The sequence below is a fragment of the Chlorocebus sabaeus genome, chromosome 1, assembly GCF_047675955.1.
Source record: "Chlorocebus sabaeus isolate Y175 chromosome 1, mChlSab1.0.hap1, whole genome shotgun sequence".
In the NCBI taxonomy this organism is placed as follows: domain Eukaryota; kingdom Metazoa; phylum Chordata; class Mammalia; order Primates; family Cercopithecidae; genus Chlorocebus; species Chlorocebus sabaeus.
The window spans coordinates 114,700,850-114,717,485 of record NC_132904.1 but is presented as its reverse complement, the minus strand read 5'-3'; the positions used below and the strand labels follow the sequence as shown (position 1 = coordinate 114,717,485).

The 16,636-nt window shown below is 40.4% G+C and overlaps 1 protein-coding gene across 7 annotated transcripts in view; it reads right to left on the bottom strand.

Moving 5' to 3' along the window:
- KMT2A (lysine methyltransferase 2A) overlaps positions 1-16,636 on the bottom strand; it is a 92,649-nt gene that overhangs the window by 40,510 nt on the left and 35,503 nt on the right. For 5 of the 7 annotated variants that reach the window (XM_073021358.1, XM_073021359.1, XM_073021360.1 and 2 more), the window contains 8 exons: positions 13,595-16,245; positions 10,911-11,088; positions 9,501-9,735; positions 7,194-7,258; positions 5,335-5,712; positions 4,941-5,014; positions 3,415-3,546; positions 2,755-2,868 (listed from right to left, as the gene is read on the bottom strand). In XM_073021358.1, coding sequence (XP_072877459.1) covers positions 2,755-2,868; positions 3,415-3,546; positions 4,941-5,014; positions 5,335-5,712; positions 7,194-7,258; positions 9,501-9,735; positions 10,911-11,088; positions 13,595-16,245 — 3,827 coding nt within the window. The remainder of the gene's footprint in view (positions 1-2,754; positions 2,869-3,414; positions 3,547-4,940; positions 5,015-5,334; positions 5,713-7,193; positions 7,259-9,500; positions 9,736-10,910; positions 11,089-13,594; positions 16,246-16,636) is intronic. The other 2 variants (XM_073021363.1, XM_073021367.1) reach the window with 1 other exon arrangement.

Genomic DNA, 16,636 nt, shown 5'->3' with positions numbered 1-16,636 from the left:
GAGACGGGGTTTCACCGTGTTAGCGAGGATGGTCTCCATCTCCTGACCTCGTGATCCACCCGCCTAGGCCTCCCAAAGTGCTGGGATTGCAGGCATGAGTCACCACGCCCAGCCTCCATTTCTAATTTTAGAAATAAGTTATTTTCATATTGATATAGGATTTTCAAAAATATTAATTAGGATAATCCAGAATTTTCATTTGCCACAAAGGAATTATTGGGACAATTGGTCAAACCTAAATAAGGCCTATAGATCAGATAATAGTAATGTACCAATGTTAATTTCCTGATTTGGTAATTATACCATGGTTAAATACAAGAATGTCCTTGATCTTTTAAAATACACACTAAAATATTTAGAGGTAAAATGGTGTATGTCTGCAACTTGTTCTCAAATTTTTAGACAAATGTATATCTGCAGGTAAAATGTGTATATGTATTTTATTTGTTATTTTGTAGAATAGATACACACAGAGAAACATATTAACACTTAGGGAATCTGGGTGAGGGGTACCTAGAATTCTTTGTACGACTCATAGTTTTTTTGTAAATCTGAAATCATGTCAACATAAAAAGTTTAAAAAATTCGCCTGGAAGAGTTCATCAAGCACTGGTTATGCTTTAGGAGTGCAGTGCAGGCAGCAGGCTATTCTCTAATTCATGTTTTAGGAATCCTGTGAGATTGCTATGTACAACTATAAAGAATTTAAATCAGAACAATTATACCCTGAAAAAGAAAGCTGTTTAATCCCAGAAGTTGAAGGACTGGTGCTATAAAAATAAGTTATACCTGTGGGTGGCATAAATGTGGGTGCAAAGCACTATATTAGGAGGGAAAAGAGATATAGTAGACCCCTGGCACTTGTAGACTGAATATTCTCAGTCTCAATGATATCTGAAGCAACTCCTGCACTTAGAACAATAAGTTGTTCATAATAGGGACTAAGAGAATATTTGCTTAGTAAATGAATACCAGGCAATAATTTGTAATTTTGCTAGTAATAACTTCAAATGGCAAGTGGGCAGGGTTGAGTTTCTTACCTAGTTTGTGTCTCACTGACTGCTCAACATTCAGATTTCAACCTAGCTTGGATTTTCTTATTTTTTCTTTTTTTTTTCTTTTTTATTTTTTTGAGACAGGGTCTTGCTTAGTCGCCCAGGCTGGAGTGCAGTGGTGTGATAATGGCTCACTACAGCTTTGATCTCCTGGGCTCAAGTGATCCTCTCACCTCAGCCTCCCAAGTAGCTGGGACTAGAGTAGCTGGGACTATAGGCACATGCTACCATGCCTGGTTTTTTTTTTTTTTTTTTTTTTTTTTTTTTTTTTTTTTTTGAGTAGAGATGAGGTCTCACTGTTGCTCAGGCTGATCTTGAACTCCTGAGCTCAAGCAGTCCTCCTGCCTCAGCCTCCCAAAGTGCTGGGATTACAGGCATGAGCCATTGCACCTGACCTGGATTTTCTTTACTACCTTTGCATACATATCTTATGTGGTAAGTAATAAGCCAAAGAGCTATCTGCCAGGAATTTAAGAACTGTAAAGGATGTAGGATATGTCCCTTATAAATGACAAACTACTGCTTCCTATTCAAAATTGTGCACTTTTTCCTTTCTCATTGTAAAGGTGGTACATACTGCAAAAAAACTCAGAAAGATTAAAAAAAAAAACAAAAAAACAGAGAAACAAATAGAGGTCACCCATAATCCAACCACACTCTTAATATTTTGGTATGAATCCTTCCAGATTGTTTTCTAGATATATATTCTAAAAACACTTTTCCAAACTAAGATGGGATTGTGCTTTATATACTATCTTGTAATCTGTTCTTTTCACTCAGTGATATGTCATGGACATCTTTCCATGTTATTGCTACAATTACTTTTGCACCAACCTAATAACATCAATCTATATTATCATCTTTAGGACTTCATATTTGCCATTATATATGCCCTATACTTATTTTAACCCATGCTCCTATATGGACTTTTGGGTTGTTTCCAGTTTTTTATTATCATGAACAATATTGAAATGAACACTACTTTATATCTACAGGTTTGCCAATTTATTTACATCCATAAGTATTTGAAGTGCAATTGCTATGTTAGAGGATACACCTATTTTAAAGATAAATATATATTTCCAAATAATTCCCTCAGAAAGAAAGATTGTAACTAATCTGTATTTCTTTCTACCAACAGAAAGTCCCCATTTATTCAGGATTCTTTTTTATCATGCTTTAATTTCCAGTTTTTGGTCACTAGAGGGCTAAAAACAGATACCCTCCTTTCACCTCCCCCGCCACCTACCATGTATTTATTTCTAATTTTGTGAATTATCTATTTCTGTCTTTTGCCTATATTTTTTTCTGGATATCATTCCTTTTTCTTATTAATTGGTAAGAGCTCTTTGTAGACAAAGAGGCTCTGATATACACTATAAAACCACCACCAATAGCATCCCTTTTAATAGACCACTGTATAATTTTTTCTCTTATTTAGACATCTAACAGAAAGATCAGAACTCTAATAGACTGAATTTAAGAGAGATGGGATTATTGATCTTTTCACTCTCAATAACTTTGCTACTCTAATAGCAGATTCCTTCCTAAAATCTCTAAAATACTTCAAAACATTTCTTTAGCTGGTTTAAACAGGGGATAGTACCTGCTAAACACCAACAAAACAGACTATAGTAATTTCATCCACAGAAAAATAATCTGTGTACTTCCTGGGGTACAAAGAAGCAGGATGCCTTACCTCTACATGCCCACTACTGGCACAGAGAAAGCAAACCACCCTGGGTGTTATAGGAACAGAAGTCAAGATTCCTAAGCCTCCCATCTCCCATACATTTTCTGCTTCACAATCCTCCTGTGGAGAGAGAAAGGTCACTTAGGAAAGTTTTACAATTACACAACTTTGGATGGAAAATAAGGATGAAAAGCATAAAATTAGTATGACATCAGAATGTAGAGTATTTCATTTCAATGAGTCCAAAAATAACTGCTGCTTTAGAAAGTTTAAATCTCAGACACAGACTATTAAAAGGCTCGCTTATTTGTTCAATTCATATTGAATATATTGCAAAGATACACTGGGACTGAATTTCCCTTACAGTTTTGCTAACTCAAGGAATCATCATGGTTTGATACTTTCCATGTGAAGGAATTACTTCCTCTGATACTGCTCAGGATGGATAGGAATGTTTCATTATCTATGTTCTGCAGTCAGTTCACAAACAGTGACCTAAGAACACTGACCAAAGCTCTCCTAGCGCTAAACCTATCTGTGAATGGGAGTTCTTATTCATTCCCCCAGTTGGTGCTGATTTCCTCTTTCAACACCTTTGGTAGTAGCATTTTCTTTATTTAAAGTCTTTGACACTCAATATACTTTACGGTCACTGAAAACCTTTACCTTAAAGTCCACTCTGATCCTGTGGACTCCATCTGCTGGAATTTTTTGCTTAGAACTATTGCCATTGGAGAGAGTACTGAGGATGTTCAAAGTGCCTGCATTCTCCTGCTTATTGACTGGAGGTGGTTTTTCCTAAGGAGACAAAAGATGAATATAGAACAAAATCACACCCTATTTGCCTTCATATTTGCAACAGATAATAACACAAATGACAAATCTTATTAATAGATCTAAAAAACATGTTTCCAACATAAACAGAGAAATAATCTTCAAAAAAATTTTTTTTAAGAGATTGGGTCTTGCTTTGTTGCCTAGGCTGCAATACAGTGGCACAATCATAGTTCACCGCAGCCTAGACCTTGTGGGCTTGAGTGATCCTCCTGCCTCAGCTTCTCAAGAGTAGCTGGGACTACAGGTGCATGCCACCATGCCTAGTTGATTTTTAAATTTTTTATAGCAACTGTGTGTCACTGTGTTGCCCAGGTTGGTCTCCAGCTCCTGCCCTCAAGTGATCCTCCTGCCTTGGTCCCCCAGAGTGCTGGGATTATAGATTAAGTCACCACACTATCTCTTTATCCATAATAAATAAAAATAGTGAAAACAAGGAAGGGTGATTTTTACAGACAAATAATTGCTAAAGGATGTTGGGGTCAAAAAATAATTATGCCAAATGGCTTTTAGAATAAGCAGATTCCTAGGCTAGAACATACAGGGCCACAAAGAAGGGCAAAGCAACAAGGAAGAGACCAAAAAAGAAACAGGCTAAAGCCTAAACTTTTTTTTTTTGAGATGGAGTCTCGCTCTGTCATCCAGGCTAGAGTGCAGTGATGCAGTCTAAGCTCACTGCAGCCTCTGACTCACAGGTTCAGGCAATTCCCCTGCCTCAGCCTCCCAAGTAGCTAGGATTACAAGCGCCCACTACCACACCTGGCTAATTTTTGTATTTTTAGTAGAGATAGGGTTTCACCATGTTGGCCAGGCTGGTCTCAAACTCTTGACCTCAAGTGATCTGCCCGCTTCGGCTTCCCAAAGTGCTGGGATCACAGGCGTGAGCCACCGTGCCTTGCCAAGCCCAAACTCTTTTTTTTGGAGACAGTGTTTTGCTTTGTCACCCAGGCTGGACTGCAATGATACAATCATAGCTCACTGTAGCCTCGAATTCCTGGGCTCAAGACGATCCTTCTGTCTCAGCCTCCTGAGTACCTGGGACTACAGGCAAGCGCCACCATGCCTGGCTAACTACTTCTTCTTTTTTTTTTTTTTTTTTTGTTTAAATAAAGACAGGGTCTTGCTATGTTGCCCAGGTTGGTCTTGAACTGCTGGCCTCAAGCAATCTTCCCACCTCAGCCTCATTAAGTGTTGGGATTACCGGCATGAGCCACCGTGCCCAGCTAAAAGCCTAAACTTGAAATTTCTTAATTTTAAGAAATTCCACTGCCATATACATAGAAGTCAAGGATAAGGCTTTTTCCCTACAAAATAGAATACATCCCTGAGAAATGGCAGAGAAACAAATCTCTCCTCACCTTTTCTTTTGGTTTTTGTTTTACAGGGATACTTGGGCGGGGAGCCACTTTTTTCTGTTTGCTCTGCTCTGGACCTAAAAAATTCAGAATAAATTGCAGTCAGATGCTGGCAACGACTACTTTAGTACTGACTGACCTGTGAAGAAAGGGGCATTAGAAAAAAAAAAAAAACTATTTAAACTCTAGGCTTCGAACAGGAAATTAAAACAATATCTCCAATTTAACTGGTTTTTTGTTTGTTTATTATTATACATAATAGTTAGAAAGAGAGCTGATTTTCTTGAACTGAAGACTTAAAATCATACATTTCCTGCTTTCAAATGCTGTTTGAGACATCAGTGCTTTTTTGTTAGTACTTGTGGTTCAGCAGTTCCTTCTTGCCCTCCGCACTCACCTGATTCTGGTGGTGGAGGCTGCTTTTTCTTGGGTTCACTAGGAGTGGTTTTGGGAACTTCTTTTCTTGGCGGTCCTGTAGTAGGTGGCTGAGGGGGGATGACCGGTGCTGGCTGGGAGACCTGCTTGCTTGACTTCCTAGAAGCTGGAATGGTGGCCTGTTTGGATTCAGGCCCAGGGGCCGAGACATTCCCTTCTTCACTCTTTTCCTCAACGGGCTTTCGTGGAGGAGGCTCACTACTGCTTTTCTTTGGGGCAGGATCCTCTCTTGCTGATGGGGTAGGTTTCTGACTAGAGTCCACCACGTTCTTCACAACACTGCTCTCTTTGCTCTCTTTCTTTTCACTGGTCTTAGACTTTTTTTCTTTCTTTTTCACAGCTGGGGGAAAAACAACAACATCATCTGTCTATAAGTGAGAATAATTTTATTTAAAATAGAATTACAGAGCCACCATATGATCCAGCAATCCCACAGCTAGGTATATACCAAAAGAAAGGAAATTAGTATATCAAAGAGATATCTGCACTCTCATGTTTACTGCAGCAATATTCATGACAGCCAAGATTTGAAAGCAATCTAAGCATCCATTAACAGATGAATGGATAAAGAAAATGTGGTACACATCCACAATGGAGTACTATTCAGTCATAAAAACGAATGAGATCCTATCATTTGAAACCGCATGGATGGAACTAGAGGACATTATGTTAAGTGAAATAAGCCAGGCACAGAGAGACAAACATCACATGTTCGCACTCATTTGTGGGAGCTAAAAATTAAAACAATTGAAATGATGGAGATAGAGACAGAGAGAATGATGGTTACAAGAGGCCGAGAAGGGTAGTGAGGTTGAGGGGGAAAGTGGGGATGGTTAATGGGTACAAAAATATAGCTAGATAGAAGTGAATAAGATCTAGTTTTTGATAGTACAACAGGGTAATTACAGTCAGCAATAATTTACTGTACCCTTACAAATTACAAGAGTATAATTAGATTGTTTGTAACACAAAGGATAAATGCTTGAGGTAATGGACATCCCATGTACCCTGATGTGATTATTACCCATTGTATGCCTGTATCAGCATATCTCATGTACCCCCATAAATTAATACACCTGCTGGCCAGGTGCAGTGGTGGCTCATGCCTGTAATTTCAGCACTTTGGGAGGCCAAGGTGAGAGGATTGCTTGAGCCCAGGAGCTCAAGACCAGCCTGGGCAACATGGCAAAATCCTGTCTCTGCAAACAAAAATTACAAAAATTAGCCAGGCGTGGTGGTGCGCACCTGTAGTCCCAGCTACTAGGGAGGCTGAGGTGGGAGGATGGCTTCAGTCTGGGAGGTCGAAGCTACAGTGAGTCATAATCATGCTACTGCACCCCAGCCTGAAAGACAGAGTGAGACTCTGTCTCAAAAAAATAAATAAATAAATAAATACACCTGCTATGTATCTACAAAAATTAAAAATAAGTTAAAAAAATACATTTAAAAAATAGAAGTGTAGAAACGTGACACAACATTCTCAGTTTCCTGCAGCTAAAAGTTAGCATTGAAAGGCTAAAGAAAGTTAATGCCAAGTTGATCAGGTGAAATAGGTATACTTTAATTGCTCTAGGAAATAGAATGAACTATAATTTTTATATAAATCTTAAAGACTTATTATGTAAAATTTAAAAAATATCCCCCAATACAGGAAATAGTCCAATCAACCCCCATGTACCTATTACCTAGCTTCAACAATCTACTCCCTGCGAAAGAGTTGCACTTTAAAAAAAAAAAAAGTATTGTCTTCTACTGGATGTATACAACTACACAGCATTTAAGCAAGGAACATTTGGGGGAAAACCTTTTTAACAACACTACCTTTAGCTTGCTTCTGCAGGTAGGCTTTGGAAGGCATCCATTGTAGATTCTGACATTTTCTCATCCTAGGAAAACAAGGATTAAACCATGAAACAAATTAAATTTAGAAGAGAAGCACTGAAACAAGTGTTCATTTTGCCTGAAACAATCAGTGAATCTTTATTCAGGTTCACATTTTTATAGCTGAAAAAAGGACTGCTCATTACTCAGATTAAATCTGAGCCTTTGAATCCCCGGATCAGCAATTTCACCTACCTTTAGGATCTAAAAGGAGCAAATATCAAATTATTTTTGAAATGGGACTCAAATTTCTTGTAATCCAACACTGACTAGCACCACACACAAAGTGATCAGTCAGTATTTCTTGTAGTCGCACCAGTCCTACTCTTATGAGGTTAATATTCATCAAGTAATCTTAACACAAAACAGACTAAAATTATCAAACAACTCCTTTGTCTACCACTACAATGTTATAATTAAATCTGGTGGCTTTGATATATACTTCACCCCTAAATTTAGATTTAATAAAATTCTAATGTAATCTGAAGTCTACAATTGCACTGAATCCACTTTAACTCTTAAATTTAGCACAACTTTATCTTGCTATCATGTACTTTTTTGTGATCTGTGAATTACTTTACTTCTTTCCACTAATGAGACTGAGACAAGATTCTTGCTTAAGGTCACACCAAACCAAAGCACAGAACTACTTCTTGTCTCCTAGAAATTATCTTCCCTGAAGTAAATAATGTAGCATTTCTCCCAACTATTCTTTATATTAATCACTTTCATGTCACTCACTCATTCAGCAAATATCTATTGATACCTATTATTTGTGCCAGGTAATCTACAAGATGCTCAATCACCAAAATTTCTGTTTATGCTACTATCTTGATCTACTTTAAATAAAGTATCTCAGATGGCAAAAAGTACATCCACAAACTGACTAAAAAAAGGAGAAAAAGTAGAGTAATAAAAATTTCAACATAAAAAATTCCATATTAGGGGATGGCTAATGGGTACAAAAAAATAATTAGAAAGAATGAATAAGACTTAGCATTTGATAGCACAACAGGGTGATTATAGTCAATAATAATTTAATTGTACATTTAAAAATGACTGAAAGAGTGTAACTGGATTGTTTGTAATACAAAGGATAAATGCTTAAGGGAATGGATATCCCATTTTGCATGATATGATTATGATGCATTGCATGCCTGTATCAAAACATCTTATATATACCATAAATGTATATACCTACTATGTACCCATACAAATTAAAACAAAACTTCTTAAAAATAGAAATTTCGGCCGGGTGCAGTGGCTCACACCTGTAATCCCAGCACTTTGGGAGGCCGAGGCAGGTGGATCACCTGAGGTCGGGAGTTCAAGACCAGCCTGACCAACATGGAGAAACCCCGTCCCTATTAAAAATACAAAAATTAGCCAGGCATGGTGGCGCATGCTTGTAATCCCAGCTACTCGAGAGGCTGAGGCAGGAGAATCGCTTGAACCCGGGAGGCGGAGATCGCGCCATTGCACTCCAGCCTGGGCAAAAAGAGCGAAACTCCGTCTCAAAAAAAAAAAACCAACAGAAATTTCATATGAGGCCAAGCACTGTGGCTCATGCCTGTAATCCCAGTACTTTGAGAGGCCAAGACAGGAGGATCACTGGAGCCTAGGAGTTCAACGTTGGCAGTGAGCTATGATCATGCCACTGCACTCCAGCCTGGGTATCAGAGCAAGACCCTGTCTCTTAAAAAAAAAAAATTCCATGTGCACGAAAATATTCTAAGAGACAGTCGGAAAGCACAGATATTTATGCAGTGTATCTCCAGTGTTTCCTGAATTGTCATAATTTTGTTGGGTCAACATAATTTCATAAAGTTGTCAGGTTTTAAGTAGGAATCCTCCAGAGCTACAGTCTGATATGGCAGTCATTAGTTACACATGGCTAAAGTTAAACGAAATAAACAATGTAGTTTCTCAGTCATACTAATCACATGTCAAGCACTCAATAGCCACATGTGGCTAATGGCTGCCACACTGAACTAAACATTTCCATTATTGTTGTCTACTATTCCAATAGAACATTTCCATTGTTGCAGAACATTCTATTAATGACAGCATGGCCCCAGAGTATTTCTTATTTAAGAACAGCCCACACCACAAAATCTAACTGTAACAAGTCTTACAACTCAATTACAACCACATTCAGTGTCCTGATGCATCTGTGCAACAAACTAGGGATAAATAAGCAACTTTATGGTTGAGAGGTCAACATCTCAGAGTGAAACACCCACTTACTTGCAGCACTGCTTCTTTATATTGCGACCACCAAACTTGGGCTTATCTAAGCAATTAGTACAAACACCACAGTCCTCAGGCACCTGGCAGCCAGGACACTGCCCACACCGCCTCGATCGCCGTCCTTTCTTTACTGGAGGTTCCTGGGGTGCCTTGTTTCTAGTGACAGGTTTAATTGGTTTGATGGGTGGAGCAAGAGGTTCAGCATCTTCTGAGCCAGCAATTGATGACTTGTCTGATAAAGAAATGCGGCATTAGTTCCAAGGGAGTACTGAATCCCTTCTTGGGAGTAGAAGGAGAGGTTCTCAAAAATCCCCTTCTATCATTAGATACCTTCAAACCTTGTTTTAATTGGTACTCCAAAAGTAAAATATATTAAAATATTTATATACAGAACTCAGAATCTATTTTAAATAATTATTTAAATGTGTAAAAATGCCAATAACTTGGCCGGGCACAGTGGCTCATGTCTCTAATCCTAGCACTTTGGGAGGCTGAGCCGGGCAGATCACCTGAGGTCAGGGGTTTGAGACCAGCCTGGCCAACATAGCAAAACCCCTCTCCACTAAAAATACAAAAATTAGCTGGGCATGGTGGCACATGCCTGCAATCCTAGATACTCAGGAGGCTGACGCAGGAGAATCGCTTGAACCCAGGAAGTGGAGGCTGTAGTAAGCTGAGATCATGCCCCTGTACTCCAGCTTGGGTGACACAACGAGACTCCGTCTCAAAAAAAAAAAAAAGCCAACAACTTCCGTCTCGATGAAAGCAAAATTCCAAATATTGAAAACAAAACAGTCTAATCTAAAATCAAGAATAGAAACCAAATGCTTCTAAGGATTCTTCAAACCTCTAAATTCATTTTGAGTGGCCACTTTGCACTTAAGAACTATATGGCAGCCATGAGAACGTGCCTCCTAGACCTCCAACTACAGAAAGCACAACTGACCTGGGCCCCCGCTTCTGTGCTCTGAAATCGAGTGGTGCAGAGGCCACACTTACCATGGGCTTTCAGGCAGTGACTCGGTGGAGGAGTCCTTCCTCCACCTGCTCCCGAGAGACACAAGACTCCCCTGACAGTCCACTTTTACTCAAAGACACCTTGACAGCTTTCTAAACCTTTCTTACCTGTACAGCAGTCTAGGAAGATTCTAGCCTTCCTTCCCCTTCTCCTTCATGGGGGTGAGACGGACATCACAGTCTGACAGCTCTCCCAGACTTCCCTGCCTACCTCCCCGTTTTCCTTCTCAGGCATTTCCTTTAATAAAATCCTCATGTTTTTAATCCCCTCTTGCCATCTGTTTTTCAGAGGACCTAGACTAACTATGAAGAGCCTACTGGGCATCCCCAGAATAATCAACAAACAAATCAAAAGCCTGTTCTGACTCCAAGTTGACCTTCCTGACCTACCATCATTCCCCATGGAAGACAAAATCTTTTCTCGTTCTTCCCATGGTAAGGCACTCAGGGTGGGCATGTCATCAGGAAACACAGCTCGTTTTCGGCCAAGGGCAACAGCTGCTCTTCTGCAGACATGTTTAATCCGGGGTCCTCGCACAGAGGTCTCTGATGAGTCACTTTCTTGACCCTGAATATGAGGCAATCCAAAAACAGTAACAACCATACATGTTGAAATTATAACTGAATGAAGCCGAGGTATACTTGATCAATTTCATGATGATTTAGAATCAAAACATACAACTCTAATTATTCCCAGCTGATAAATCACATCAAAACAGAAATCAACTATTAATGTATCCTAATTGGCAGCACAAAAAAAAGGTCTCTAATCAAAAAATAAAAAACAGCTTGAGGTGGGAAGATCATTTGAGGCCAGGAGTTCAAGACCAGTATGGGCAACATAGCAAGAACCCATCTCTACCCAAAATTTAAAAATTGGCTGGGCGTGGTAATACACACTTGTAGTTCTAGCTACTTAGGAGGCTGGGACAAGAGGATCACTTGAGCCACCTTGGGTGACAGAGTGAGACCCTATCTTAAAAACAAACAAACAACTAAGCTTCTATTCCGAATTACACTACTATTTTAAATTCCCCTCAAAATTCAAGCTGCCCGTCTATATTACCAAAAAGTTCAGTGTGATATAAATATGGCTTATCTAACCAAAAACTATTTCTTATATTTCCTTGATCAACAGAGAAGTAGGAGTGAAATAACTTATAAATGAAAGTATAGGCTGGGCGCAGTGGCTCACGCCTGCAATCCCAGCACTTTGGGAGGCCGAGGCGGGCGGATCATCTGAGGTCGGGAGTTTGAGATCAGCCTGACCAACATGGAGAAACCCTGTCTCTACTAAAAATACAAAATTAGCCGAATGTGGTGGCACATGCCCGTAATCTCAGCTACTCAGGAGGCTGCGGCAGAATTGCTTGAACCTGGAAGGCGGGGGTTGCAGTGAGCTGAGATCACGCCATTGTACTCCAGCCTGGGGAACAAGAACGAAACTCTGTCTCAAAAAAAAAAGGAAGTATAAAAGGCTACAACAGAAATGTCTCAGATTTTAAAGAGCCACTGCTCCTATCACAAAAAACATCCAACATGGTGTTAAAAATAAGTCCCATTATATTCCTGCTATAATTCTCAACTGGCAGAATTACTAAATGTAACTATGGCCCTAGGTTGAATAACATTAATTTTATTTATTTATTTTTTTGAGACGGAGTCTCACTCTGTTACCCAGGCTGGAGTACAGTGCCGCGATCTCGGCTCACTGCAACCTCTGCCTCCCAGGTTCAAGCGATTCTCCTGCCTCAACCTCCCGAGTAGCTGGTACTACAGGCACATGCCACCATGTCTGGCTAATTTTTTGTATCTTTAGTAGAGACGGGGGTTCACTGTGTTAGCCAGGATGGTCTCCATCTCCTGACCTCGTGATCCGCCCGCCTCAGCCTCCCAAAGTGCTGGGATTATAGGCGTGAGCCACCGCCCCTGGCCCTGAATAACATTACAAATCTAAGTTTATGGCCATCTTACTCTAACTTGATATGCTGGCATAAATAGGCATCTACTACATGACAATCTTTTCAAAAGACCCTAAAGATCAGCAACACTTCTCAGAAAAGGCCAGTGACTAGCTTACTTTGTTAAACAAATAAACAAACAAAACAATAAAAAAACAAACAAAAATGCTAGTCTTCGTAAAAATCTGTTTGGCATCATGTTAACTAACTGAATTCTATAGCTTTCCTGTTCCATGGCCTAAGGCTAAGTGCTTCTAATCTGTTTGTTTATTTATTTATTTTGAGACAGAGTCTTACTGTGTTGGCCCAGGCTTGAGTGCAGTGGCAGGATCTCAGCTCACTGCTATCTCTGCCTCCCAGGTTCAAGTGATTCTCTTGCCTCAATCTCCCGAGTAGCTGGGAATAGAGGCGTGTATCACGTGCCCAACTAATTTTTTTTTTTTTTTTTTAAGTAGAGATGAGGTTTCACCATATTGGCCAGCCCAGGCTGGTCTCAAACTCCTGACCTCAAGTGATCTGCCCACCTTGGCCTTCCAAAGTGGTGGGATTACAGGCATGAGCCATGGCACCCGGCCAGTACTTCTCATTTGTATTCTGCAAAAACATATTATCTATTGCTCTAATCCCTCACTACTCAGAGGAAGAGAATGCTCCCCTCTGGTTTTCTATTCTATCAGGGATAGTAAAACAATCTGACTATTAAAATGTACCTTTAAAATTAAGTCCCAGGTTTAATTACATCAAGCCTATAAGGTACAAACAACTCAGCATCCTCTGAGTTGTTTAAGTTATCTAAGTCCCAACCTTAGTTCATTCAGCCTTAGTTCACCAATTTTCCACAGGTGCCAATCCAGCTATCCGATATTCCTCAAATATGTTTCTTACTTTTCCATTTCTACCCACACTGTTCCCTCTACTTAGAATGTTATGTCCTGCCATTTTCTACCTATCAAAATCCTACTGGTCCTTCAAGGACTACTGCAAATACCACTGCCTCCACCATATTTTCTTGGTTCTCATAACTGGATATAACTGAACTACTTAGCCTAAAACTTGCCCATAGAAAGGGCTCAATAAGCTGTTAGTTTTAATAGGCAAGGTGGAAAAGAGTACCTGTGCTTTGGGCTGGTCAGTTTGTTTAAGACTCTTACTCTTCTCAATCTTGCAGAGCTGAGCTTTGGCCTTTTTTAGGAGGCTGGCAACCCTCTTGTCAGTCATTGGAAGCTTGTCTGCCTGAGCCAACATGGAGCCTATGGAGGAAGTGGAATGTTTAACAGTGCTAGATGAAGGAGTGGAAAGGCAGAGGGTTTTCTCCTTCTCCAGGGATGGGGCAGTTGGGCCGAGGTCCAAGTTGGTTTTTTCCAGATTTCCTCTCCCTTTCTTTATAAGTATTTTGGTTTTGACAGCTGTTGTATCCCCAAGAGTCACAGAAGTAATATCAGTCCCAGAATCATGTGATGAAGACTTCTTCCGCCCTGTTGCTTTTTTGGCAGAAGATGAAGTGGCAACATCTTCACCAACAACCTTCTCTTTGGAAACCCTACCCACAGGATACAAAGCAGAACTACTCTGAATTTCTGATCCCTTTTTCCTTTTCTCTTTCCTTGACTCCCGCTTATTCTCCTTTTCTCTCTCCCGGTCTCTCTCTCTACTCTTGTCCTTCTCCACGCTCTTGTCAGCATCTCGATCTTTGGACAGCTCCTCAGGGGCCTTGTCTTTATTTCTCCCTCTTTCAGTCTGAGAGCCTGGGGTAAACCAAGGGAAGAGAGGAGTAGGACTACTTGATGAAAATGGCTCTGGCGGAGCACTAGTCTGCTTCCTTGGTCTCTGATTTTTCTCTGCAGATTCCCCAGACTGAGTCAGGGAATGAGAAGGAAAAGTAAAAGTTGGGTTTAAGGCACTAGTGGCAAGAGGACTAACAGAAATGCTTAACGAGGAAGAGACAGAAGACGGGGGGGTGAGAGGTGACAGCTCAGAAGTACTAAGCCTTCCACTTCTCGTCCTCATGGAGTGAGAAGGAGATCTTGGTTCAGATCGAATAGGACTAAACACTTTTCTTTTCCTTTTTCTATTGGATACTCCTGAAGATGATGTTCCAGCAGAAGTTCGATTACTAGGCAAGGTTACAGACTCAAATATTCTAGAGTGAGCCTCACTTGGAGTAAATCTTGGAGCTCTCAGAAGAGGGCTCCTTTTGTGCATATCAAACCTTGTTCCAGAATGGAGTGGCGAAAACAATCGGGCTGAAGTAGCAGTACCAGATGCAGAAAAACCAGACGCAAAGCCAACGTCCTCGGGAGTTAGCGGAGGGGGTCGGAAATTATCAAATATTGGTTTGCGAATAAGACCTTCTTTGGCATACTTTGCTGAGGAAAAGTATTGTGGCTCTGACCTAGAATGCTTTAAAGAAGTCCACCTAAATGTCGGTTCTCGCAAAATAGATTTTCGCTTCCCTTGCATAGGAGCAGTGGAAGCAGGCAAAAATGGTGATGCTAAGGGGATTGTTGGAGGCATAAGCCAAGGTGTGTGGTCAGAGATACTGGAGGCTGGCTGCAGTGGTGGGGGTGGAGTCAGCAGAGGTGGAGGTGGAGACGAGGAGGTCTGCTGCTGGGGGGCACTTTGTAGAGTTAATTTTTTCGTCGTTCTGGATCCAAAACTTCTCTCCGACACTGAATACCTTCTGCTTCTCCTATCATTACTCTCATTTTCTGGGGACTGGGAAATGGGCAGTGGAGTATGAACTTCAGGGGTATCGCTCCGCTCCTCAGGAAGTACCTGAATCTCCTCAGAAGCCTGAGAGTCTGTGGAGGTATCAACACTGGGGCTACTAGATCGGGAGGAGTCTGAAGACATTTGAGAGGAGTGCTGAGAAGCTGCACTTGATTTTTCAGAAGATCCACAGGACGGGGCACTGAACCTACTATTCGGTGTAGACTCTAATCGGGCAATTTTAATTGGAGGGTCATAATCCTCATCCTCTATAAACCGCCGAGGGGTCTTAATGATCCGCGAGGAGATAGCACTGACAACAGGCATGATGAACTGTCGAATATTTTTGACCTGTGTCTTCACCTTTCTTCCCTGCAGCTGAGCTGCTTCTTTTTCAATTTTCTTTTGAGCCCCCTTTTTTGCCCTCTGCAAGAGTTGCTTAGCAATGGTTGCATCTGTCCTTTTTGAAGAAGGAATAATCCTAACTGGCTTAATCCTTCGAGGGCTTTGTCTGACAACTGTCTTATCTTCTTTTGTAAGTGGAGGTGTTCCTTCCTTGTCTTTCCGGACTTTCTGGGGCTTTTCCAGTTCAGAATTAATGAGGAGACCCGAAGGGGTCTTTATCCTTTCTGTTGATGGTGGCCTTCCTCTCCGTCGTACAATCTGTACCCCCTTCCTTCCTATTTGAAGCTTCCCTGTCTTAAACTTAGACTTGAGAGGAGACAGTTTACCTGCTCTTAATTTTTTAATCTTTGTGGCTTGCTGAAACGTAGCAGAAGGTGTCCTTTTAATTTTTTTCAGGTTATCTTCTTTGTTTCCCTTTGGTAACTCTGAAATGTCCTTTCCATGTGTTATTTTGATTTTTACTCCAGGGAAGGTGGGAGGTCTTCCTCTCTTCTTTTCTATACTTTTAGAATCTTTCTTCTTGATCTTATCTCCAGATTTGGTCTCTGATTTATTTAGAGGGGAAAACACAGATGGATCTGAGAGGATAGCTGAATTTCGGTCAGAGCCACTTCTAGGTCTCCCACGAGGTTTTCGAGGACTAGTTTTAACTGTGTATAGAAATTAAACAATGAAGAGCATATATTTAGCTGTGTAGTTTAGGTTTTAACTAAGCTGAATATAACTTAGCACTGGCCATTTTGTACTGAGTTCAACTTGAGTCTAATGAGTCAATCAAACATCTTAATTGTGCTTAGTTTCTTTTCACCCAAAATTTGCCTCAAAGAAGTCAGCAAATAACATGCCACCTGAAAGAACATTTAATTATTTTTTGATACAAAAAGATAATTAAGAGTTTTCCACTGAACAATTAATCCACAAAACTGATTTTCCTACAATTTTAGATAAGCAAGAAGGTTTTTTCTGAATTCAAAGGAATTGTAAAGAAAAAAAAATCTGAACTTCCTTGCCATATCCTAGCCACCAAGATTAACATTTAAG